Source organism: Atractosteus spatula, chromosome 3 (genome assembly GCF_055471065.1).
Source record: "Atractosteus spatula isolate fAtrSpa1 chromosome 3, fAtrSpa1.hap1, whole genome shotgun sequence".
NCBI lineage: Eukaryota > Metazoa > Chordata > Actinopteri > Semionotiformes > Lepisosteidae > Atractosteus > Atractosteus spatula.
This window is the reverse complement of record NC_142708.1, coordinates 1,937,598-1,956,609: the sequence shown is the minus strand read 5'-3', so window position 1 is coordinate 1,956,609 and position 19,012 is coordinate 1,937,598. Positions and strand designations below refer to the sequence as shown.

The following is a 19,012-nucleotide window of genomic DNA, read 5'->3' as shown; positions in this document are numbered from 1 at the left end:
TGTTTCCAATGAGAGTCTGCTTCGCTGTGCATACAGTATTTCAAGACTAAGACCTCAAGGTCTGCACTCTTGAGCCATATCCCCAGCAGCTTCGAACAGACACCGTGTTCAGCAGGGAAGGGCAGGCAGCTGTAATCTCAGGCTGAAATGCATCAGTTGTGATTAAAGATTCAAACCACTGGGCCACTTTAGCCAGAGCTGGGGATGATTGAGTGGTGACTTGATTAAAGTCTTAATCACATCTAAATCTCGGTCAGTCAATCCAGTTCACTGTTTCAGGATCATATAGATGCTGCATCAGAGCTTCTTTGAATTGATGCAGATGGCCTCATTCGTAATGTCTACTGTTTTTCAGCGAAGAAAGATTTTTTTTTTACATGGATGACTCACTGGTTAAGAGCGAGGAGGTGAAAACACAAATGCAAGGATAAAATTATTGGTTTAAAAACCTACACTTACATTGACCTTTGGTGTAAGATGAAAGAGATTTTGACCTCACTGGAGCCTGAGCACAGACAGTTCTGAAAGGCAAATAATTCCTCTTAGATCGCTGCATGAATACCACACACCACAAACAGCTTTGAATGTGTCATATCAGCTTTGGGAAAAAAAAACAATTTAATTGATTCACATATTAATTTGTTGAAGTTTTAGTGCTCCAAAGAGTGTATTGCAAAAGCATTTGTACTTTTTCATATGTAGTAAAGTTCTTAATGATGGTTTACAGGAAACAGAACATACAAAACTGAAGGGTCTCAAAGAATTCAGCCCATAGCCTGTTACTTGTTTGGTAGCTAAATAAAGGCCATCCAACCCAGCAGACCCCCTTTAGCAAGTTTTCCAACATTTAAATAACAGATGCACACGTGTCAAAACAGTCTGCGAAATCAAGCAACAGTCTGTTAATACGCAGATCAGTTCTGAAATCCCTGTAATGATCACCCACCCTTCAGCTGCTCCAGGCGGTCTTGGTCAGGAGCTGAGAGCTGGGCTCTCTGCAGGTGTGGGGCTGTGGTCCAGCCTGTTTGAAGGGATGGCTGGCTTGTTACTGTGTGTGATATGTATGGATTCAGCAGCGTATAATGAGGCTGTTGCCCTTGTTTCTGTTGAGCACTTGAATCTTATACATTAGTCCCAAGCACATCCCTCCATAGACACTGTATGTACAGGTCGAGCTGCAGTGTGCAGAGCAGCTGACTGTGGGAATGCAGCTTGGGAGCTGTGGGAGTGGGAGCTGTGCGTCATGAAGCGTTTTTCAGGACCCTATGCAGACGGCAGAATCCGGAGGGGAGTGAGACAAACACGGGGAAAAAGGTCTAGGATCGGGGCTGGTAGAAGAACGGGAGGTGTGTGAACGGTGCGCTGGTGCTCGGGGGAGCGTGGTCCAGGCTCACTGTCCAGGGGGGGTCCGTAAGAAAATCCATGGGAATGCAAATACCCAGGGCCGGTTGGTCCATCCGGGACGGAGACAAGACAAAGTTAAAAGCCGGAGCGGGATCCGGCGAAGGGTCAGGGGAATAAAAAGGGGAAACAGGGCCAGACGCTCCCAGCCCCGGACCCAGATGGTCAGGACACCGTTGCGAAGCCGATACTGTCGGGCCACTCCTGGACTCGCTGGTAGGCTGGCTTCCGGGCGTCCATCTTCCAAAGCTGAGCCCGGATTGGTAGGAGCGTCTGGCTTTTGTAGGAAGTGGGCTGGAACCGGAGGCAGGTGCAAAAAATCAAAGACAAACAAGGAAAGGGCTGGAGTGTCCTTAAGAGGAGGGGCTTACGGAGCTGTGGGAATGAGAGCTGTGGGTGTGAGTGGGAAGGTTGCAGCATTGAGAACTGATGCAGCTATGTGTTCCAGCAGGTGCTGGTGGAGTAAAGATGTCAAGAGAAACCGTGCTGCAGGTGTATCAGCCCCACCCGGACAGGTAGGGATGTTGGGGACAGTATTGAAGTGGCTCCAAAAAACTGTTTTTCTGAAGTACAGTCGGCACAATGCTCTGTTCAGGACATAGAACTGTTGAACTTGTTGTTTTTGCTTTCTAAATATACATAAGAAGAAGAATAGAATCAGACATATGTAATCACAGACAGCATCATATAAAGCAGCCTCAAAGACAAAACTCCCAAGAGCTTTGCAATAATTTAAAAACAGTAAGTGTCCCATACAATTGATGTATAAATAATCTGGTTAACCTCTAATTAATAGTCATTAGTAATTAATGGTACCAAAGTGAATGTAGTTTTAAAGGTGATGTTGTTGACAGAGCAATGTACTTTTGAATTAATGTAATTAATGTGAATTAATATTTTGCAGTCAGTATTAGATACAGAAACAGGACTGTGTTTAGTCAACTCGCACTGGCCTCCCAGTGTCCTCCTATCTTGGGAACAGGTTGGGGTTCCTGGAGGGCCGCCTGTCCAATCAGGAGCACTCCATGGCCGTGCTGCTGGAGCAGGCCTTCCGCATCAAGGAGGACATCATTGCCAACCTGCGTGCCAGCCAGGGCGCCTCGGTCAGTGAGGCCACCTCGCGCAGGCTGCTGGAGAGCCACATCCACACCATCACCCACATTGTCAAGCAGCTCAGCAAGGACATCGAGGTGAAGCAGACACTGGGGGGACATTCTTGTACAAGAGCATGGCAGCATACACTCGTCAACAGGTCCGTTTAGCAGACACTGTTTGCACCCTCTCTGCACCCAGGGCCTTGAACAGAGCAGAGCTCTGCAGTCCTCTCAACGTGACCCACCATGTGATGGGCGCAGGGTCCGAACTGCCTTCCTCACGGTCACATTCCTTTCTCCCTAAACACGTAGATTCTTATCTCCTCGTGCAAGAGCCCCACAGAGCAGGGTTCTCCCAGCAGGACTAGATCATTTTTAGAGTAGATTTACACACACTTGCCAGACGGTCACTTCAATATCTACCCCTCTAGTTCTCCTGGGGAGTGAGTGAATGGGAGAGAGCTTCATACCTGCCAGGGGAGGCAGGGCTTCCTGTGCTCTGAAACAGGCTGCTGATTGCTGGAGTTTGTTTCTACTCAAGAAATCTTTCTACAGGGCCCGTAAGACCAGTTTTAATGACATCCCCGTCACCTTTATAAACAGTAGTTTGCCATTTGGACAGAAATTCCTATCATAGGAGTCATTTATAAAAGACTGAATACTTCAATTAATACCAAGGATATCTTTCCAAAATGCCCATGTGCTCAGTAGTTATTTCACAGGGAAAAATCAAAGCAAAAAATGCCCTGAATTCTCCACCATACTGACTCATATAAAGCCTTTACTACAATTTTACCATTTTGCTGCTGGGCCTTATTGTGGTTCTTCCCACTCTCAGCTGTTTTTCGGATTTTAATCTGTTAGGGTTTCTTCCTGGATGAGTCACCTCTTCAGGATCCACACTGCTGCTAAAGAGTCCCCTCATGCTGCCCTTCAGAAAGCACCTGGCAATTTATACACTTCTAGCGCAATCCTCTCCAACTAAATTAAGCACACCCTTTTAAAAATGTTTCAGCAATTAATTTGACTGAAAAACAGAAAGATACCTTTCTGTCCGTTTATGCAGCTGTATATTTTACTGACGCAATCTGAGTAGAGCAGTGTTAAACCAGGGACTTGAGCCCACAGCCTCTCAGATACAAATCCATAACCACTCCTCTACACTGCTAAAGGAGCAGCTCCAAAGCTGTATATTTTTCCATGTTCTATTATAATAACACTCATACTCTAAGGACTATATACAATTACAAAAATTAAAGAGCAGGGTTCCATAATTTCCATAATGTGTAGTCCTTAATGCACAATAACCCAATTAACATGTTTGTCTAGGCCGATGGAAAAAGAAACCTGATTGTGCGTACATTGCAAGAAAAAGATACTGTACTTTTACAGAAAAGTCATTAATAGTGTTATACCTGAGACACTATTTAAATCTATTAACTGTAGGCAACAATATTGCCATCTTGTAGCCTCGTCTTGTAAAATCTCAGAAACTAAACAAGCTTGGGCCTGGTAGGTAGGGGGATGGTTGATCTCTAAGGAAAACTTGCTCTCTTCTACACTAAATGGTGGTGGTGGACCAGCAGGTGGTGCTCTTCACTCCAAATGAAAATTTCCAAATCGCTTCCCCACCATGGTAACGAGACACACTGTGATCTACATAGCGCAGAGACATTAAACCAAGTACAGCTTAGACATTAAGTTTAAGAGTAGGGGTACTTACCCTGATGTCCTGCTAAACTCCACTCTACTCTCGTACAGTCTGATTTCCCTAAAGCCACCCGTTACTTCACCTGCCCTTCACTTGTCTGCAGGAAGGCTGATGTGCGTCACCCAGGTAGGGGCTGCACATCAGTTCATTGTAAAGCACTTTAAGATCCTTAAGGATGAAAGGAACTATTATTGGAAGGAACTATTATTATATTATCACCGATCGGCCAGGATGTTTGTTGAGCTTGCAATGCGCGCAGTGAAGCACAGCTGCCTTTGCATCCCTTCAGGTACTGGAAGGACAGATCCTCCAGAGAGACAGCGTTTCGTCAGGAACCAGCTTTGCGGTCCAGAGTCTGGATCACAAGAATCTTGCGGGAATCGGAGACCTGCGAGGGAGAGTTGCCAGGTACCCCACAATACAGGCTCCTGTGCCTCCATGTGCTCCGACCTGTCACAAGATCACTATTCCCGGTGTGGACGTTTCAATATCCTTTCTTTCATCTTTTGACAAATCACAGCACAAAGACATTCTTTAGAATTACTGTTATATTTTGGTACAACCTACAACCAATACTTTTTAAAACAAAAAAAAAAGAAAACCACACACACTGGAAGAATGGATGTGGCATGATGGATGTGTAAGCGTAGCCTGAGACAGTGATAAAGGAGATCTACTCTAGTCCAGCTCCCTCTGTATCTCTCAAACAGCTTCAAAAGGGAGAATAGTCCACAGTAAAGTAAAGAAGGAGACACACAGTGGCCATTCTGCACCTGCAGCCCCATCTGGGAGACACACAGAGGCCATTCTGCACCAGCAGCCCCTCCTGGGAGACACACAGAGGCCATTCTGCACCAGCAGCCCCACCTGGGAGACACACAGCGGCCATTCTGCACCGGCAGCCCCACCTGGGAGACACACAGAGGCCATTCTGCACCGGCAGCCCCACCTGGGAGACACACAGAGGCCATTCTGCACCAGCAGCCCCACCTGGGAGACACACAGAGGCCATTCTGCACCAGCAGCCCCACCTGGGAGACGCACAGAGGCCATTCTGCACCAGCAGCCCCACCTGGGAGACACACAGAGGCCATTCTGCACCAGCAGCCCCACCTGGGAGACACACAGGGATCATTCTGCACCGGCAGCCCCACCTGGGAGACACACAGTGTTTATTCTGCACTCTGCACCAGCAGCCCCACCTGGGAGACACACAGTGGCCATTCTGCACTTCCTACAGCACAATGCCCTGGTCATCATACTGTTCCAGAGAGAAGAGCGCCAGCTAATTGCCCAAAAACACTGCTTGTAGCAGCGGTCTGTCTGTCCTCAGAGGTCTCCCATCCAAGAGCCAACAAGGCCCAGACTTACTTAAGTTCTGAGATCTGACAAAATCACAGACAAAAGGGGGCAACGTTGCTGTATACGTACTGATCTAAATACTCCTTGACTCCAGACTTATAAATTCACATGAGGAAAGAAAAGGCATGATGTTGACAGCTGAAGGTCATTATAGGACAGGTCCCAGGATTCTTCACAAAGGGGGAGAATATCCAACTCTGCCAAATCCCGTCAGCATGAAAGAGAAGCTGTCCTGCTTCACAAACAAGACCGTGTCACTTTTTCCTAAAATGTCTCGGTACCATCCGCTTCCTTCCAAACCATTAACCCAATCACCCTTCTCTGTGCCACACAGCAATTACTCACCTGTTATTGTACCACGTTCTGTTCTGCCTGCCTGCTGCATGCCAAGCCTGCCCCCTCATCCAGGTCTATCTAATGCAGATAATTGCACGCAGGCTGGCTGTCATGCCTTCTTATCCTCTCTGATCGCTGTATCGAATGGGATTATATCCTGGCCCTTTGTGTGCAGCCAGTCTTTAAGGATGTGCCTGCTATAATTTGGTTCTACAGTATATAGATCAGGTACCATTGAACTGAGATACCATCAGTCCCTATAGCCATGCGATTTTGGACCAGGTTTTAGATGATAAAATACAGTATGTCCTAAATCATTCTCTTTCCAATGTAATGTTAAAAGCAATTCTTCAGGGAGCTTTTAATAATTGTATTGGTTGGCAGTGGTCCTAACAAACACAAATTTGGTGCATATACTGTAGTAGAATGTGCAGCTACAGCTATCCTCAGTCATATAACAACTTCAGTAAGTCCCTGGCTTTCGATTTAGGGAACAGTAGGGCCATTCTCTGCCAGCTCGCCTGCGGTAGAGAGGATTAGAAGAGGAGATTAATTAACACAGGCACCTTGAGCCTTAATGTCAGGCCAAAGTCAGTGGCTGTATATAGAGCAACCAGCCTGTCAATTTATTGAAAAACAAATGACCACTATTATTTTGCCCTTTTTTACAGAAATCTAAGTGAAACAAATTATAAACTTAGAAATGTATTGTCAAGTTTTATTGGAGAGTTTAACATGGTTTATAAAGGTCTTTTCCAGTTTAAACTTCACATTTAATATAGGTTCCTATGATTTACACTTCTTTTTGCTTTATCGTAATTCTTAATCAGAATTTTATAGTAAAAAATCTGTGTTTTACTATATTTTTATCATGGTGCTGCACAGTAAAGTATGATAAGGGATTCTGTATTTCTTTTTATATGGCGAGAAATGAGGAACAAGGAAATTAAGAACCTGGGTAAAAAGTGGGAACTATCAGCAAGTCCATTCAGTTCTGAAACCTGTGTTTCGCAGCACACAGAGATGTGGGAAAGACTGGATGGGGTTTTGGGGCTGGTTTGACAACAACAGTCACTCCTGCGTTTTGGAATGACAAGGTGAAACACTTCTCTCATTTGCACATTCTTACTCTCACAGCTGGTGAACGATAAAGCCCTGAGAAAATGTAGCAGCCAGACTGTCCACACGATTGCAACTCACTGTCACTGGAATCCAAAAGACAGCACCTGCTTCTTGGCTGGTGTACCTTGTCTCATCGGTTCTCCTGAGTCACAGTGCAACTGCTTGGTCCTTCCTCCTCTAAGGCAGGGGCGTCTTGGAGGGTTGCTCGGTCTGCAGCTTTTATTCCGGCTCAGCTTCAGGCAGCTCAGATCAGCTCATTAGTGGCTTAATTTAGCACAGGTTAACAAATCCAAGCCCTGCTGCTTTAAAGAGACCTAGAAAACCTGCAGCCACACTGGCTGGGCCTCTGGGAGCAGGACTGTACAGCTCTAGTGTTAGAGAACAAGAAAGATAAGGAAGGATATGAATAAGAAGCGGCTGTTTGGCCCACATAGCCTGTTCAGTACTTATCTGTCAATCAATCCGAGCGCCTAAACCTGGAACAAACCAGGGTATTTACTTCAACAACACGGCTGGGCAACCTGCTCCAGACTCCCACTTCCCTATGGGTAAAGAAATGCCTCCTGTTCTCAGTTTTTAAATCACTTCCATGTAGTTTCCCCAGGTGCTCTCTGGTTTGTTCCACTGCGTCTCAAGAGCACGGATCTAATGTCTATACTGTGCATGTGCCACAAGCATCAGACCTGAGGATATCAGTCCCCACTCCTCATGAAGGCCCAGGGGGCTGCTCAGAGACGCTTCTCTGACGAGTGAGGGACGAGACCTACAACAGGAACGGAAGAGAACCGCGTGTCGAGCTGGTCTGCAGCCGAGCCTGCCCAGAGATCTTCAGCATTTATTAATGTGGACTTAAAAGTGACTCGTAAATTATTTGGTAGATCCTGCACTCATGGTCCTTGTGTGAAAACGTCAGCGGCTGAAGGAAATAGCATCTCCTTGAACACACGATGATCCCCACACGACTGCTTGCTTCACTGATCGATCAGGACGGCTGGGTTCACATGCGTTTGCTCCGAGTCCTGCCCCAGGGGCTGTTATTGGGCTCAAAGCTTTAAAAAACACCCTTTACTGCTTGGGCCACAAACAGGGTGTACTTTCCTGCTGATACAGTTCACAAGGTCAGAAATAAAAGCTGAAGAGGCTGCCCCTTCTTTGTTATAATGTTTCTTTAGTTTCTGTTGGCATTTTATTTTTTCAAACACACAGCTAAAACTTGTAAATAACCACAGCTGTTTCCTAGTTTGGAAGTACATTATTAATTTAAAACATCTTGCGTCGTGTATTCTTGATTTCTGATGACTTGAAAGTGTACATAGGAAAGACGCATGACTGAATACACTAGAAGGAAGACATGCCAGAAGAGTTTAACAGCCAGATATTTTAAATGTAATGTTTTGCGTATTATGTACTTAAATTGGAGAAATACCAGACTTATAATCAACAGCAATTTTGTTGAACTGCTTTGAGAAATGAACATGGTTTGTAAAGAGCGACTACTTCTAACCCAGACTTGATCATGTGTTTTCCAGATGTGATGCTAGTATTGCCAAGTTATCTGGAGATGTCACTGCAGCTGGCCAGGAGGTCCACAGACTGCAGAAGGAGATCTTGGATGTCAGAGCAGCTCTAGACCTCCGCCTGAAGGAGATGGAGCTGAAGGTCAGGGGTCAGGCAAGAGTAGAGTCAAGTCTTTAGGAGATGGAGCTGAAGGTCAGGGGTCAGGCAGGAGTAGAGTCAAGTCTTTAGGAGATGGAGCTGAAGGTCAGGGGTCAGGCAGCAGTAGAGTCCAGTCTGAAGGAAATGGAGCTGAACGACTGTGCAAAACAACTTGAAAGAGACCACTACTGGTATTCTCTTGTTTTTTTCTACTGAAAGGCAAGCTGTAATGTTTTGCTGAAGCTATATACTGGATTGATGTGACTGTTGAGATAGAAGTATTGATAGAATGGAGATCCTCAATAAACCGAAGAAAGACTAAAACTGTTCAGGTCCTGTTTCCCTCTTGTCCTCTGCAATTGGACAGCTAGAGAGGCTGTACTGGACTTTACTGTCCTGCCATTAATATTATCAATGGAAAATGCCTGAGACTTAATTAATTTTGCAACTGCGATTTATGGAATCACTTTGCATCCCATACTTTGACTTTATGTTTTTATCAAATTTACACAATCGCAGAAAGCTGTGTTTACCCATTTCCTTCTGGTACAAAGGTGGTGAAGACACCAGTGATAAAGCCAAACCAAAACAAGAGCCTGATGTACCTCTTGAGTTGGGTGCTTAATGCTCATGAATTATAAAAAACACGCGATCAGTGTACAGTATATCATGGACGGGGGGGAATCAGGCCTCTGCCTTTCTGACACCATATCCGAGCTGAAACTGCTGCAGGAGCAGGTACTTTGGCCAGCGGGACAGAGAAGTGCGCTGTCCTCACCCCGGTGCTGTTGCTGCAGGTCACACAGGTGCTGGAGAAGGTGGAAAACTCCCTGGCAGAGCAGAGCTCCCGCATGACAGCCACTCGGGGAGACCAGCACCATGAGATCCAGCTGCTGGAGCTCAAGTAGGTTTTTACTTTTCCACTAACGCACTCAAAGAAAAAGCAAATATCAGTTCAGAGTTTTCTATCGGTTTCTTATTATTGTTCAACCAAGCACCAAAACTATACAAATGAATTTTGATTTTTAAATACTAATTGCAGCTAATTTAAAAAGTAAATACCGCTCAGCTGCAAACCGAAGCATTCACAGTTTCCATGTGCCATCCCTGTCGACGTGGGTTTCCTCCGGGTGAGCACTAGGAGTATCACACAGCCGCTGTCCCGCAGGACGTCCGGAACGCTGGCCGAGCTCAGAGGGCTGATGGAGCGGCACCGTGAGTGGGCCGAGCAGCAGCTGAGCGGGTCAGAGCGGGCCCGGGCCCACGGCGCCGAGCAGCTGCGCGCGCTGCTCAGGGACAGACTGGTGAGAGCACAGGGCATCGCCCCCCGCCGAGACCCCCGGGGCTGTTCGCAAGCTGGAGGCGAGGGGTGGGGGGATCTCCGATTTCACCTCCCTGCGGATACGGGGAGTTCGGGTTTGCGGCCCTCACTGCTGCACTGACACTCTGTACGCAAAGAGACCTACAGTATCTCTCCCCTTGAAGGATCCAAACATTTAGCGAGTAATCAGAAAGGCCAGGCTTTCTGCTGGAGAGCATGCCAAGGGCTGATAAGCACATGTACAGCAATTACTGCCCTTCTGATGGCTGTTGTGGTGCGAAGGCAGGACACCCCAGTGGTGCTGTTCAGCTAGACATGCTGACTAAGCAGTGCTTGTCTCAAGCGGGCCAACACCCCAGACTGGGTCGGTACAGAAGCAGCACCGTGCCTCACACAGCTTGCAACAAGAGGGGGTTTGAGAACAGGTCAGGCCGTTCAGACAGCTCCCTTCAAGCTAGGAAACAAACAGGGACCCTCTCTTGGCCTCTTCAGCCGCCTCTGCCATCGACCCCCGTGCTGCCGTCATGACACACACACTGTAACGAGGAGGGCAAGTTAATTAGCCCACAGCAGTCAGAGCTCCTGGAAATCTAGTCTGTGTGGCCGGGGCTTAGAACAGAACTTGGGAAAAGCCTGGTCTGACTCTATAACAGCTGTGTCAGAGCTGCACAGGAACAAGCAGGGGAGAATCCCACACTGAACAGCAGACAGACAGACAAACAGTTCAGCCATGGAGCCCCATCAGCTGTGAGGATATTATATTATTATAGCTACATATAAATAAAAATATAGATCCTTGCATGAAAACATATTCATGTATTTGACAATAATCCTTCCATCCATTTTCTAACTGCTTCATCCAAAAGAGCTGGAGCCTGTCCTGGAAAGCAATTGGCACAATGCAGTGTACACCCCAAGCAGGACACACCTTTGAATATATTAGTAATTGCTATTGTATATCAATAGTATAGCTATTGATGTGTTTTGAATGCTGGATCTTTCGTAGATCCAATCAGCATAATGCACTGCAAGGTCTAATCTGATTAATCAGATGGCAGTTGACTGATCTGCTACATCAGGTCAGATGCATTTACCTTGCACTGAGCAAGCAATAAAGAAATCAATAACTGTAATCGCCATCTCCCTCTCCTACTAATTACACTACAATCGCATTTACCCTTCTGCAAAAGATAGCCATCGATGTCTCGATGGCCTCCTAATAACCCCTCATCTATACACTGGCTTCATGACTCTGCTCTCCTCCCCACTGAGAGCTGGTGTGTGGGGAGCGGACTGGCGCATCATCCAGGTGGGGCTGCAGACTGGTGGGGGTGGAGGGGATCCCCGTGACCTGTAAAGCTCTTTGAGTGGAGTGTCCAGAAAAGAGCTACAGCAGTGTAAGGATTTGTTTTCCAGGAAGAGAGTGAGAAGAAGCTCGGAGAGCAGGTCAGTGGCCTGGCTCTGCGGCTGGAGAAGGCCCAGGAGCAGCAGGAGCTCGAGGTCAGAGCCAACAGGGAGAAACGGGCTGAAGATCGGCTAAACACAAGGATCGGGAAACTGGAAGAGCGGGTCTGGGAAGAGCTTGACCTGATCAGGAAGGAGTACAGATCAGGTGAGCACAGTCAGTCATAGACAAGCGCTCCTGGTGAGTACCGCCTGCTGGGAGCTTGATCCACAGCTGAGCTGCAGGGTGTTCAGAGACTGACAGTCTCCTCTCCAGCCCCAGCTCTTTCAGAGAGGAGGAGATACTCCAGCAAGCGGTATGGGCAACACCAGCCTAGATCAGTTCATGGACCACACTGAGCATCAAAAATCACTGGTCGCTCTATTTTTATAGTAAACAGATTTTGGAAATTGATTACCCATTTTGACCACCTTTTGATTGAATATAACTCATTAGCTAACCCCAGGTTCCTTAGTGACCGTATTATCTCATCATAGATAAACAGCCTGCGTGCCAGCAGCCATATCACCCTGCAACTCACAACTGGTAACCCACTAAAGCCCAGCAGGTGTGAGCCTGGTCAGTTCCTGGATGGGAGACCTCCTGGGAAAAACTAAGGTTGCTGCTGGAAGAGGTGTTAGTGGGGCCAGCAGGGGGCCTGCGGTCCAGGTGGGTCCTAATGCCCCAGTATAGTGACGGGGACACTATACTGTAAATAAGCGCCGTCCTTCGGATGAGATGTAAAACCGAGGTCCTGACTCTCTGTGCTCATTAAAATCCCAGGGCGTTTCTCGAAAAGAGTAGGGGTGTAACCCCGGCGTCCTGGCCAAATTTCCCATGCCTCCTAATAATCCCCCTCTATGATTTGGCTACATTACTTTGTTCTCCTCCCGACGGCAGGCGGAGCGACGCGCCGGGTGGAGTATTTCTCGGTCGCAGTTAATGGCAACGTCAGCTCAAAGATTTGGTTCAAACCACCAAATGGAGACGGGCGTGCCGACAAGCGGACCCTGCTGATGCGGGATTAACGCTAGGAAAGAGAGAGAGAGATAAACAGACTGCATTGCTAGGAATTGTGCACACACTACCAGCCTGTGGCTTTCATAATAGCCTTCTACTGAAAACGGACGTTAACCAGAATAAGGAGTTTGCCTCTGTTCAAATGCACTGTTCTAAACCTCTATTAATATTTAGTGTCCTAGTTAATTGCTTCAGAATATCTAGTCAAGAAAGATATAAAATACAAGTGTAAAAATGACTTTCAGCCTAACATATAGCAACAATAAAGACTATTCTCATCTCAAGAAATACAGTATGCTGCACAATCTCAGATCTCGCCTACTGTGTAAGTCTAGACCAAATGCAGTATTGAATTCCTTAAATCCAGCGCTTACAGAAGCCGTCTTCTATTGAAAGTAATTACATTAGCTACTTTTTACAAAAATGCTGTACACAGAATCACAGTCCATGAGTGCTGCAATCTGTTTAACAGGGTTCCAGTCAATCCATGATGCTCTCAGCTCTTTGAAGGAGATTAATGAGACCAAGTCCCGCCTGGACAAGGAGAAACTCCAAAAGGACATCAAACAAATCCAGAGGAAGATTGTTCAGTTGAAAGATGTCTAACAATCCCAAAACGCCAATACAGGCTGCAGATCCATGCAATACCTGATACTGTGATAATAGGACAATTGATTTGATTCAAGTTGAAACACAATTACAGCTATGAATGTCAACAGCATTCAAAACTTAACCACTTTTGAAGAAGCTTAAAACGAAAAACCACACAGGGATAATTATGGGTTTCGGCATGTAAATTGATTGCAAATGATAAATCTGCCTCATTAATCCTGTTGATTCTTCCTGTGAGTAAAGGATTGCAGTTGCTCAATTAGATGAAATAAAAAGCAACAGCCTAGTTTTCACATAGGCTGCCCCCTTGAGGATGTCTGGATGTTTTGCAACAATAATACTGTCAACAGGTTTACAAAAGCTTCAGGCTACTGGCCCTCTTTTCAATAATAAGAAAAGTTGGTACCAAGTGGCACAGCGACGGGATGATTAGAGCTGCTGCCTCACAGCTCTTGGGTCCTGGGTTCAATTCTGGCGTCAGCACCTTATGTGTGGAGTTCACATGTCCCCCACCCCACAGTGCAAAGCTACGATTGGGATTCTAAATCACCATGAACACAGAAGCCCAGGAAGACAGGAGCACAGGAATCATGTTCCCATGGGCAGCAGCAGAACTCCCCCACCCGCCCGTCAGTAACCTCACTGGCCAGCCGCGATGAACTCGTCTCCAATCCCGAAGGGGACTGTTGCGTCAGGGCCTGCGGTCGCCCCGGTCGTGTGCGGGCCGCATCGAACCTCGATCGCTGATTCACGGTTCTTTCATGGGAGGGCAGACAGAACGAGTGAAACCCCTGAGCCCAGAGCCAGCGTCGCGCCAAAAACAACATCATCCCAGCTGCTGTACTGTATGTGCAGAGCAGCCACAGCCCCTTGTCCAACACGTGTCCACTGGGCCGCTGACCACAAGCCCAGGCCTGTGCCTTTACCACCCCGGTAAACCTCTGGGTGCGTCTGTCCACTAGGGGCTCAGGGAGTTTGGAAAGGACTGCATGAGATCCTCCGATCAATTAATGAGTGATTACCAAACAGATGAGCCAAGGGACCTCCTCTCCTTACTGTCCCTCTGGAAGGGGTCAAAGTGACAAGTCCGCGAGGGCAAGCGGCCTCGTCATACAATTAAGAGCTCAAGCAGCACAGTAACCAGCAGACACCTGGTCCTCACAGCCAGACGCTGCTGCTCATTTATCCACAGTCTCTGGAAGTCTGGAAATCAACATCTCTTGACTTATTTAGGAAATTATAGAGAATAACTGTAAAGTTACTTCATGCTTTTCGTGTACAAGTCGCACGTTGTTATCTGTTTCAGTGTAAGCAGACAGGCCAATGTAATCCCAGAGTCCACTGGGAGACACTGCTGTTTGCTCACTGATAACACTGTATGAGTTTGTCTGCCAACAAATCCACAGTTCAGACAGCTCTGTAAGGGTACGGATGCAAAGAACAATTCTGGAAAAAGTAGTACAAGGTGAAAGACACTAACACTTTGTTTTAAAAAAAATATTCTGCAATGGAAAGCATGCAGTAACTTTTCTAATCACGTATAATTTCACACGAATGCAGTATTTTCATGTTTCCAAATAAAAGATTTTCCCACAATTTGTCCCTTTCTTGTTGAATGATTTATTTTTCTGTAACTGTTTTTATTAGAAAGGCGGGCTACATTCGCTGATACTTCCCCAGAACAGAATGCCACTTCCTTGGGAGCAGAAATCATGCAGAACGAACTGTATGCATCAGGTCTCCATCGCACTGAGCGTCTTGCAGTCATGCAATCAGGAAGCGCAAATCCCGACGGAGAAACCAGAACATTCCTCCTGGCCTCTACTTTCTCAACATCAAGAACCCAGTGCCTGCAGCTCTGCAGTACTGTTCTAGAAGCAGCGGTTTCGCAAGTTAGGTGCTAGTTGGGAAAGCTAGCTCTGTCTCCGACAGCCACCGCCTGACTTTCTCACTCCTCCTCGGAGACGATGCTCGAACGTGCATGGAGGGAGAGGCTGAGTATGCCCGAGGAGGTGTTTCGGTTCATGTTCCAGCCCCGGTCAGGCAGTGCGGTGGCTGTTGCCTGGCAAGAGCTTTAATGGGCAGAGGCAGAGCAAAGCTGCCCGTGAAGGTCCTCCAGCCTGGAGTCCCCCAGAGCTCTGGCGTGGTCCATCAGCGTCTGGGGAAAAAAAAAAGATGTATTTATGGCCACAGTTCGAATGATGCATTTAACAAGGATGTGGTTTCTAATGCAAGTTGCATGAAAGACCAAAAATATATTTCTACAGCACTAATTAGGCTGCCTTGTTGAGATGAATTATAGCCTCTCCACATCACAGGGTCCACACTCTCTCCACTGTCTACTACAGTTTCTCCAGAGCATTTCCTGCATCTCTTTTCCTCACCACTGCTTGACCACTAACAGCTCCCACACGTGGCCTGTGCTCCTGCTCAGAGCACTGAGCCGATGTGGGAAGATCTGCACTCCCAGCCAGCCCTGCTGGTGGAGAGACAGGAGGCCAGACGGCGCTTACGTCCATGAGCTCCTGGTCATCCTTGGCGTGCAGGTGCCGGAGGAGATACCAGCTTGCCACCGAGGTGATGGACTCAGGGTACCCGGGCGTGTAAACCACTCTCTCCAACAGCTTGCGAGTCTCCCTGGCAGAACGGACAGGAGAGAGAAAAGGAAGTATCACTTCAAGCGCTTCGCCGTGCTGGCGGACGTGGGTAACGGCCGACAGATCAGGAAAAGGATATTTCGTTTTCCCCAGCAGCTGGACCCAACACACTCCTTCTTTCCTGCAAAGCACTGCATCGTACAGAGAAGGTCAAGCTTCCAGCTTGCCAGACAGACACAAAAAGCAGTTTGATCGGCTGGTGGAGACAGCAGGCTGACGAAAGCAGAGGTCCCACTGCCGCACGACCGCTGAACACAATTTATCCTTCGGCTTGCAGGGAGGATTTGAACCCGGCACAGACCTGGCCCCCATCTTCCTGGAGAACTGCAGCAGGGCCTGGAGCAGGAGGGCCAAGGGGCAGGAGGCCAGCTTCAGGGCTTCACCAATGGCCTCCTGGACCAAATCCTTCCACTCGCTGCTCGACACTTCGGCCTGAGAGACAAGGGAGAACAAATCAACGGAAGAGAGCCCCGGACATGATCCCGCAGGCCTCCCCCGCTGCCAGCGCATGAGGAGCAGGAGCACTGGGGCACCCTCCAGACCTTCCAGTGCTGCAAATCAGAAATGCATCCTCTCCCTCCGATTCTGAGCTGCCATGCGTTTGTGAGAGATCCCCACTGCAGAGATAACAGCTCAGTAGATCTGTCACCTGTTTTATTTCGTTACACCTTGCACGTGACTCCAAACTTAGAGAGAGCTTGTAAAATTAAGGGACCTCAGATGAACTGGGGAGGGTTTGACACCCCAGTGGCCTAATGGACAAGGCTCTGGCCTCCTAAGCGTGGGACTTGGGTTCGAGCCCCATCCGGGGTGGGGAGAGCTCGCTGGTTTAGTCTGTGAGGTCCAGCAGCTCAGAACCCCCATGTGACCCATCCGGCGGCAGGCCGCTGGTGTGAAGTCGGGGTCCCCCGATGGTCACTCACCATGCAGGGGCCGAGGGCCAGCAGCGCCAGGTGCAGCAGGCTGGCCAGCTTCCCGCTAAAGAGCCCCAGCTGCGACGCCACCTGCAGGCTCTGCCGGTAGCTCATCACGGCCTGCACCAGGAGGCCCTGCGTCCTGTACACCTCCGCCAGCCACTGCAGAGAGAGAGAGAGAGAGAGAGAGCCCGCGGGGCTTCAGCACCCCAGCCGAATACTAACAGGTACCAACTGCACCTCCACAGCGGCACATCCGCAAGCTATACTGCAACAACGTGACAACTTTTGCCAGGCACTGTACTGTACATACACACACGCACGTAACGCGACATGCAATAATGTTACACAGCTGAAATACAGTGTCCAATACCAAAACCAAGTGCAGCATACAATTGAAGTGTAAAGAATGAATTATACATACAGAACACTGCACCTACAGCATATATTAATCACCCTCAAAGGGCTATTCCCACATGGGACATAACATGCATCTATCAGATTAAATTAATCTGTAGCATCGCAGGAAGCAGCACAATAAGAGTGCAGTGTTTAACCTCCCCCTGACAAGCAGTGCGGGCGGGTGTCAGTTTCCTGTGTGGATTCTTGCCCAGGGCAGAACGTGACACCCGATCCTGTGAGCTGTCTGCGGTTTCTGTGAGCAGTACATCACCCGCTGACAAAACTAATAAGAACAGAAAGAACACAAGCGCTGGGCAGCGTCGATTTTACATTACAGGAGCTAAAACGAAACTTGGCACAATCATGGCACGGAGTAAGTGGTTTGTTAGTGGGTTGACATATACAGTCAAGGTAAAGTGATCAAATATCAGTTAAAGATTTAATTCATGTTTTCCAGCTATTTCTCAGAAGTTGTTAGGCTATCTCTCTCTCTTGAGCCCGGGGAACGCGAGGAGCGACTCATCGCCGGCTGCGGTCACTCACGTGCCAGGCGGGCACCGAGCTGCGGTTGGCCAGCACTGCCGTCCGGAGCTCCTCCAGCACGCTGTCCGGCAGCTGGGAGCGGGACAGCAGCAGCTGCTCGCACTGGACCTGCCGCAGCAGGAGGAAGACCGCCGGCTGCTCGGGGTCCGCACCCAGGGCCTGCGGACAGACAGCACGGGCCTTCGTCAGCGGCAGGGACTCGCGCGGCGAGAGAGGTCCCGCGCCTCCGATCCCGGCTCGGGTCTCCACGGAGCCACACGCATACGCGTACGAGGCCCCCCGCCCGCGCTGGACTGACGGACCCCCGGCCCACTTCAGCTCGGCGCTCGAGAGAGGTCAGCGCAGGAGGGGTCTGGCCTCGGGCGGCGAGACTGCACGGCCAGTCACGGCTCTCTCGCCAGGCCGTGAGGAAACGGGCAGGGAGCGAGGGAAAGGTCCCACTGCCTGACAACTGCTGTGGGGGTTTTAAATCGCACTTTCAAGTTTAGGGAAAAAGCACTCTGCAGCCGCCAGGTCCCTCAGGTGGATTCCTGGTTTCTCGTGTGAACTGGGTGCGGGGAAATCTGAGAGTTTAAATGTCCATTTGCTAGGAAGAAGTAGGGGACTCTTGAAATGTATTTAGTCCCACTGAATAACCGACACTAACCTATTCAACTGCTCCATACATCGCTGCTGAGAGATGTGAGGATTTCCATCTCTGCACCCAAACATGATAATCAATTCCTAACAATCTCAGACTGATGGTGTGTAAATTCATTGTCAGGCGTGTTTGTATGGGCTGCTGCAGTGTATACTTTGGTTTATTCAAAACTTTTCCTTTACAAAATTATTTGCATGATATTTTGGAGGAGATCATACCAGGTGTTTAAGAAAATTGACCTGTCATGGTCAGATGATGGAACAGCAGATATTAATTGCAGATCTGCAAAGCTTCACACAATTATTCAAATTCTATCAAGGAAAGGACCAGTCTGAAGATCTGCAGGCCAACAGCTTCATTTTAAAGGACTTGTTTGTTCCTTAGGACATGTGCTCTAATGGGGGGTTAGTGACCTGGAGGAGAATGTATTTGAATGTATCCAAGCATGTGAGCTGTACTACACTGCCTCTACCATACCCACCTACAGTACAACACACGCAGCTTCTTCTGGGAATGAGGAACCTGTGTTCAAGCAGGTGAGCTTTACTCTTCTGTTTCGACGTTCGACTCTCTCATTTCTCTAAAGTGATTTCTTGCAGTGAATAACGATCTTCATGTTCCGCAGCAAACATGCTTAAAAACGAGTTGCAGGAGCTTTCTGACCATATTGATTTCACATCTCACTCCCTTACACTTGACTGCATGGGCACATGCAGAGCTAAACTACTCCTTAGCTTTTTGGGTCACTTACAGTACCTTTGTGCAATAAAGTAAAGA

General features: G+C 48.1%; 2 protein-coding genes across 2 annotated transcripts in view; one reads left to right on the top strand and one right to left on the bottom strand.

Moving 5' to 3' along the window:
* The first annotated feature begins 1,869 nt into the window (after window positions 1-1,869).
* Window positions 1,870-13,073, top strand: fam81b (family with sequence similarity 81 member B). The gene is made up of 8 exons (XM_088910188.1): window positions 1,870-1,916; window positions 2,384-2,591; window positions 4,496-4,614; window positions 8,556-8,685; window positions 9,480-9,586; window positions 9,851-9,986; window positions 11,420-11,615; window positions 12,940-13,073. The coding sequence occupies exons 1-8, from the start codon at window positions 1,870-1,872 to the stop codon at window positions 13,071-13,073; spliced, it is 1,077 nt and encodes a 358-aa protein (XP_088766314.1).
* Window positions 13,074-14,682: 1,609 nt separating this feature from the next.
* The window catches only part of skic3 (SKI3 subunit of superkiller complex), a 58,168-nt gene continuing 53,838 nt past the window's right edge, over window positions 14,683-19,012 (bottom strand). Inside the window, exons 37-41 of the mRNA XM_088911096.1 lie at window positions 17,596-17,754; window positions 16,660-16,812; window positions 16,038-16,168; window positions 15,593-15,716; window positions 14,683-15,237 (exon numbers count right to left, since the gene is read on the bottom strand). Coding sequence (XP_088767222.1) covers window positions 15,154-15,237; window positions 15,593-15,716; window positions 16,038-16,168; window positions 16,660-16,812; window positions 17,596-17,754 — 651 coding nt within the window. The 3' untranslated portion in view covers window positions 14,683-15,153. The remainder of the gene's footprint in view (window positions 15,238-15,592; window positions 15,717-16,037; window positions 16,169-16,659; window positions 16,813-17,595; window positions 17,755-19,012) is intronic.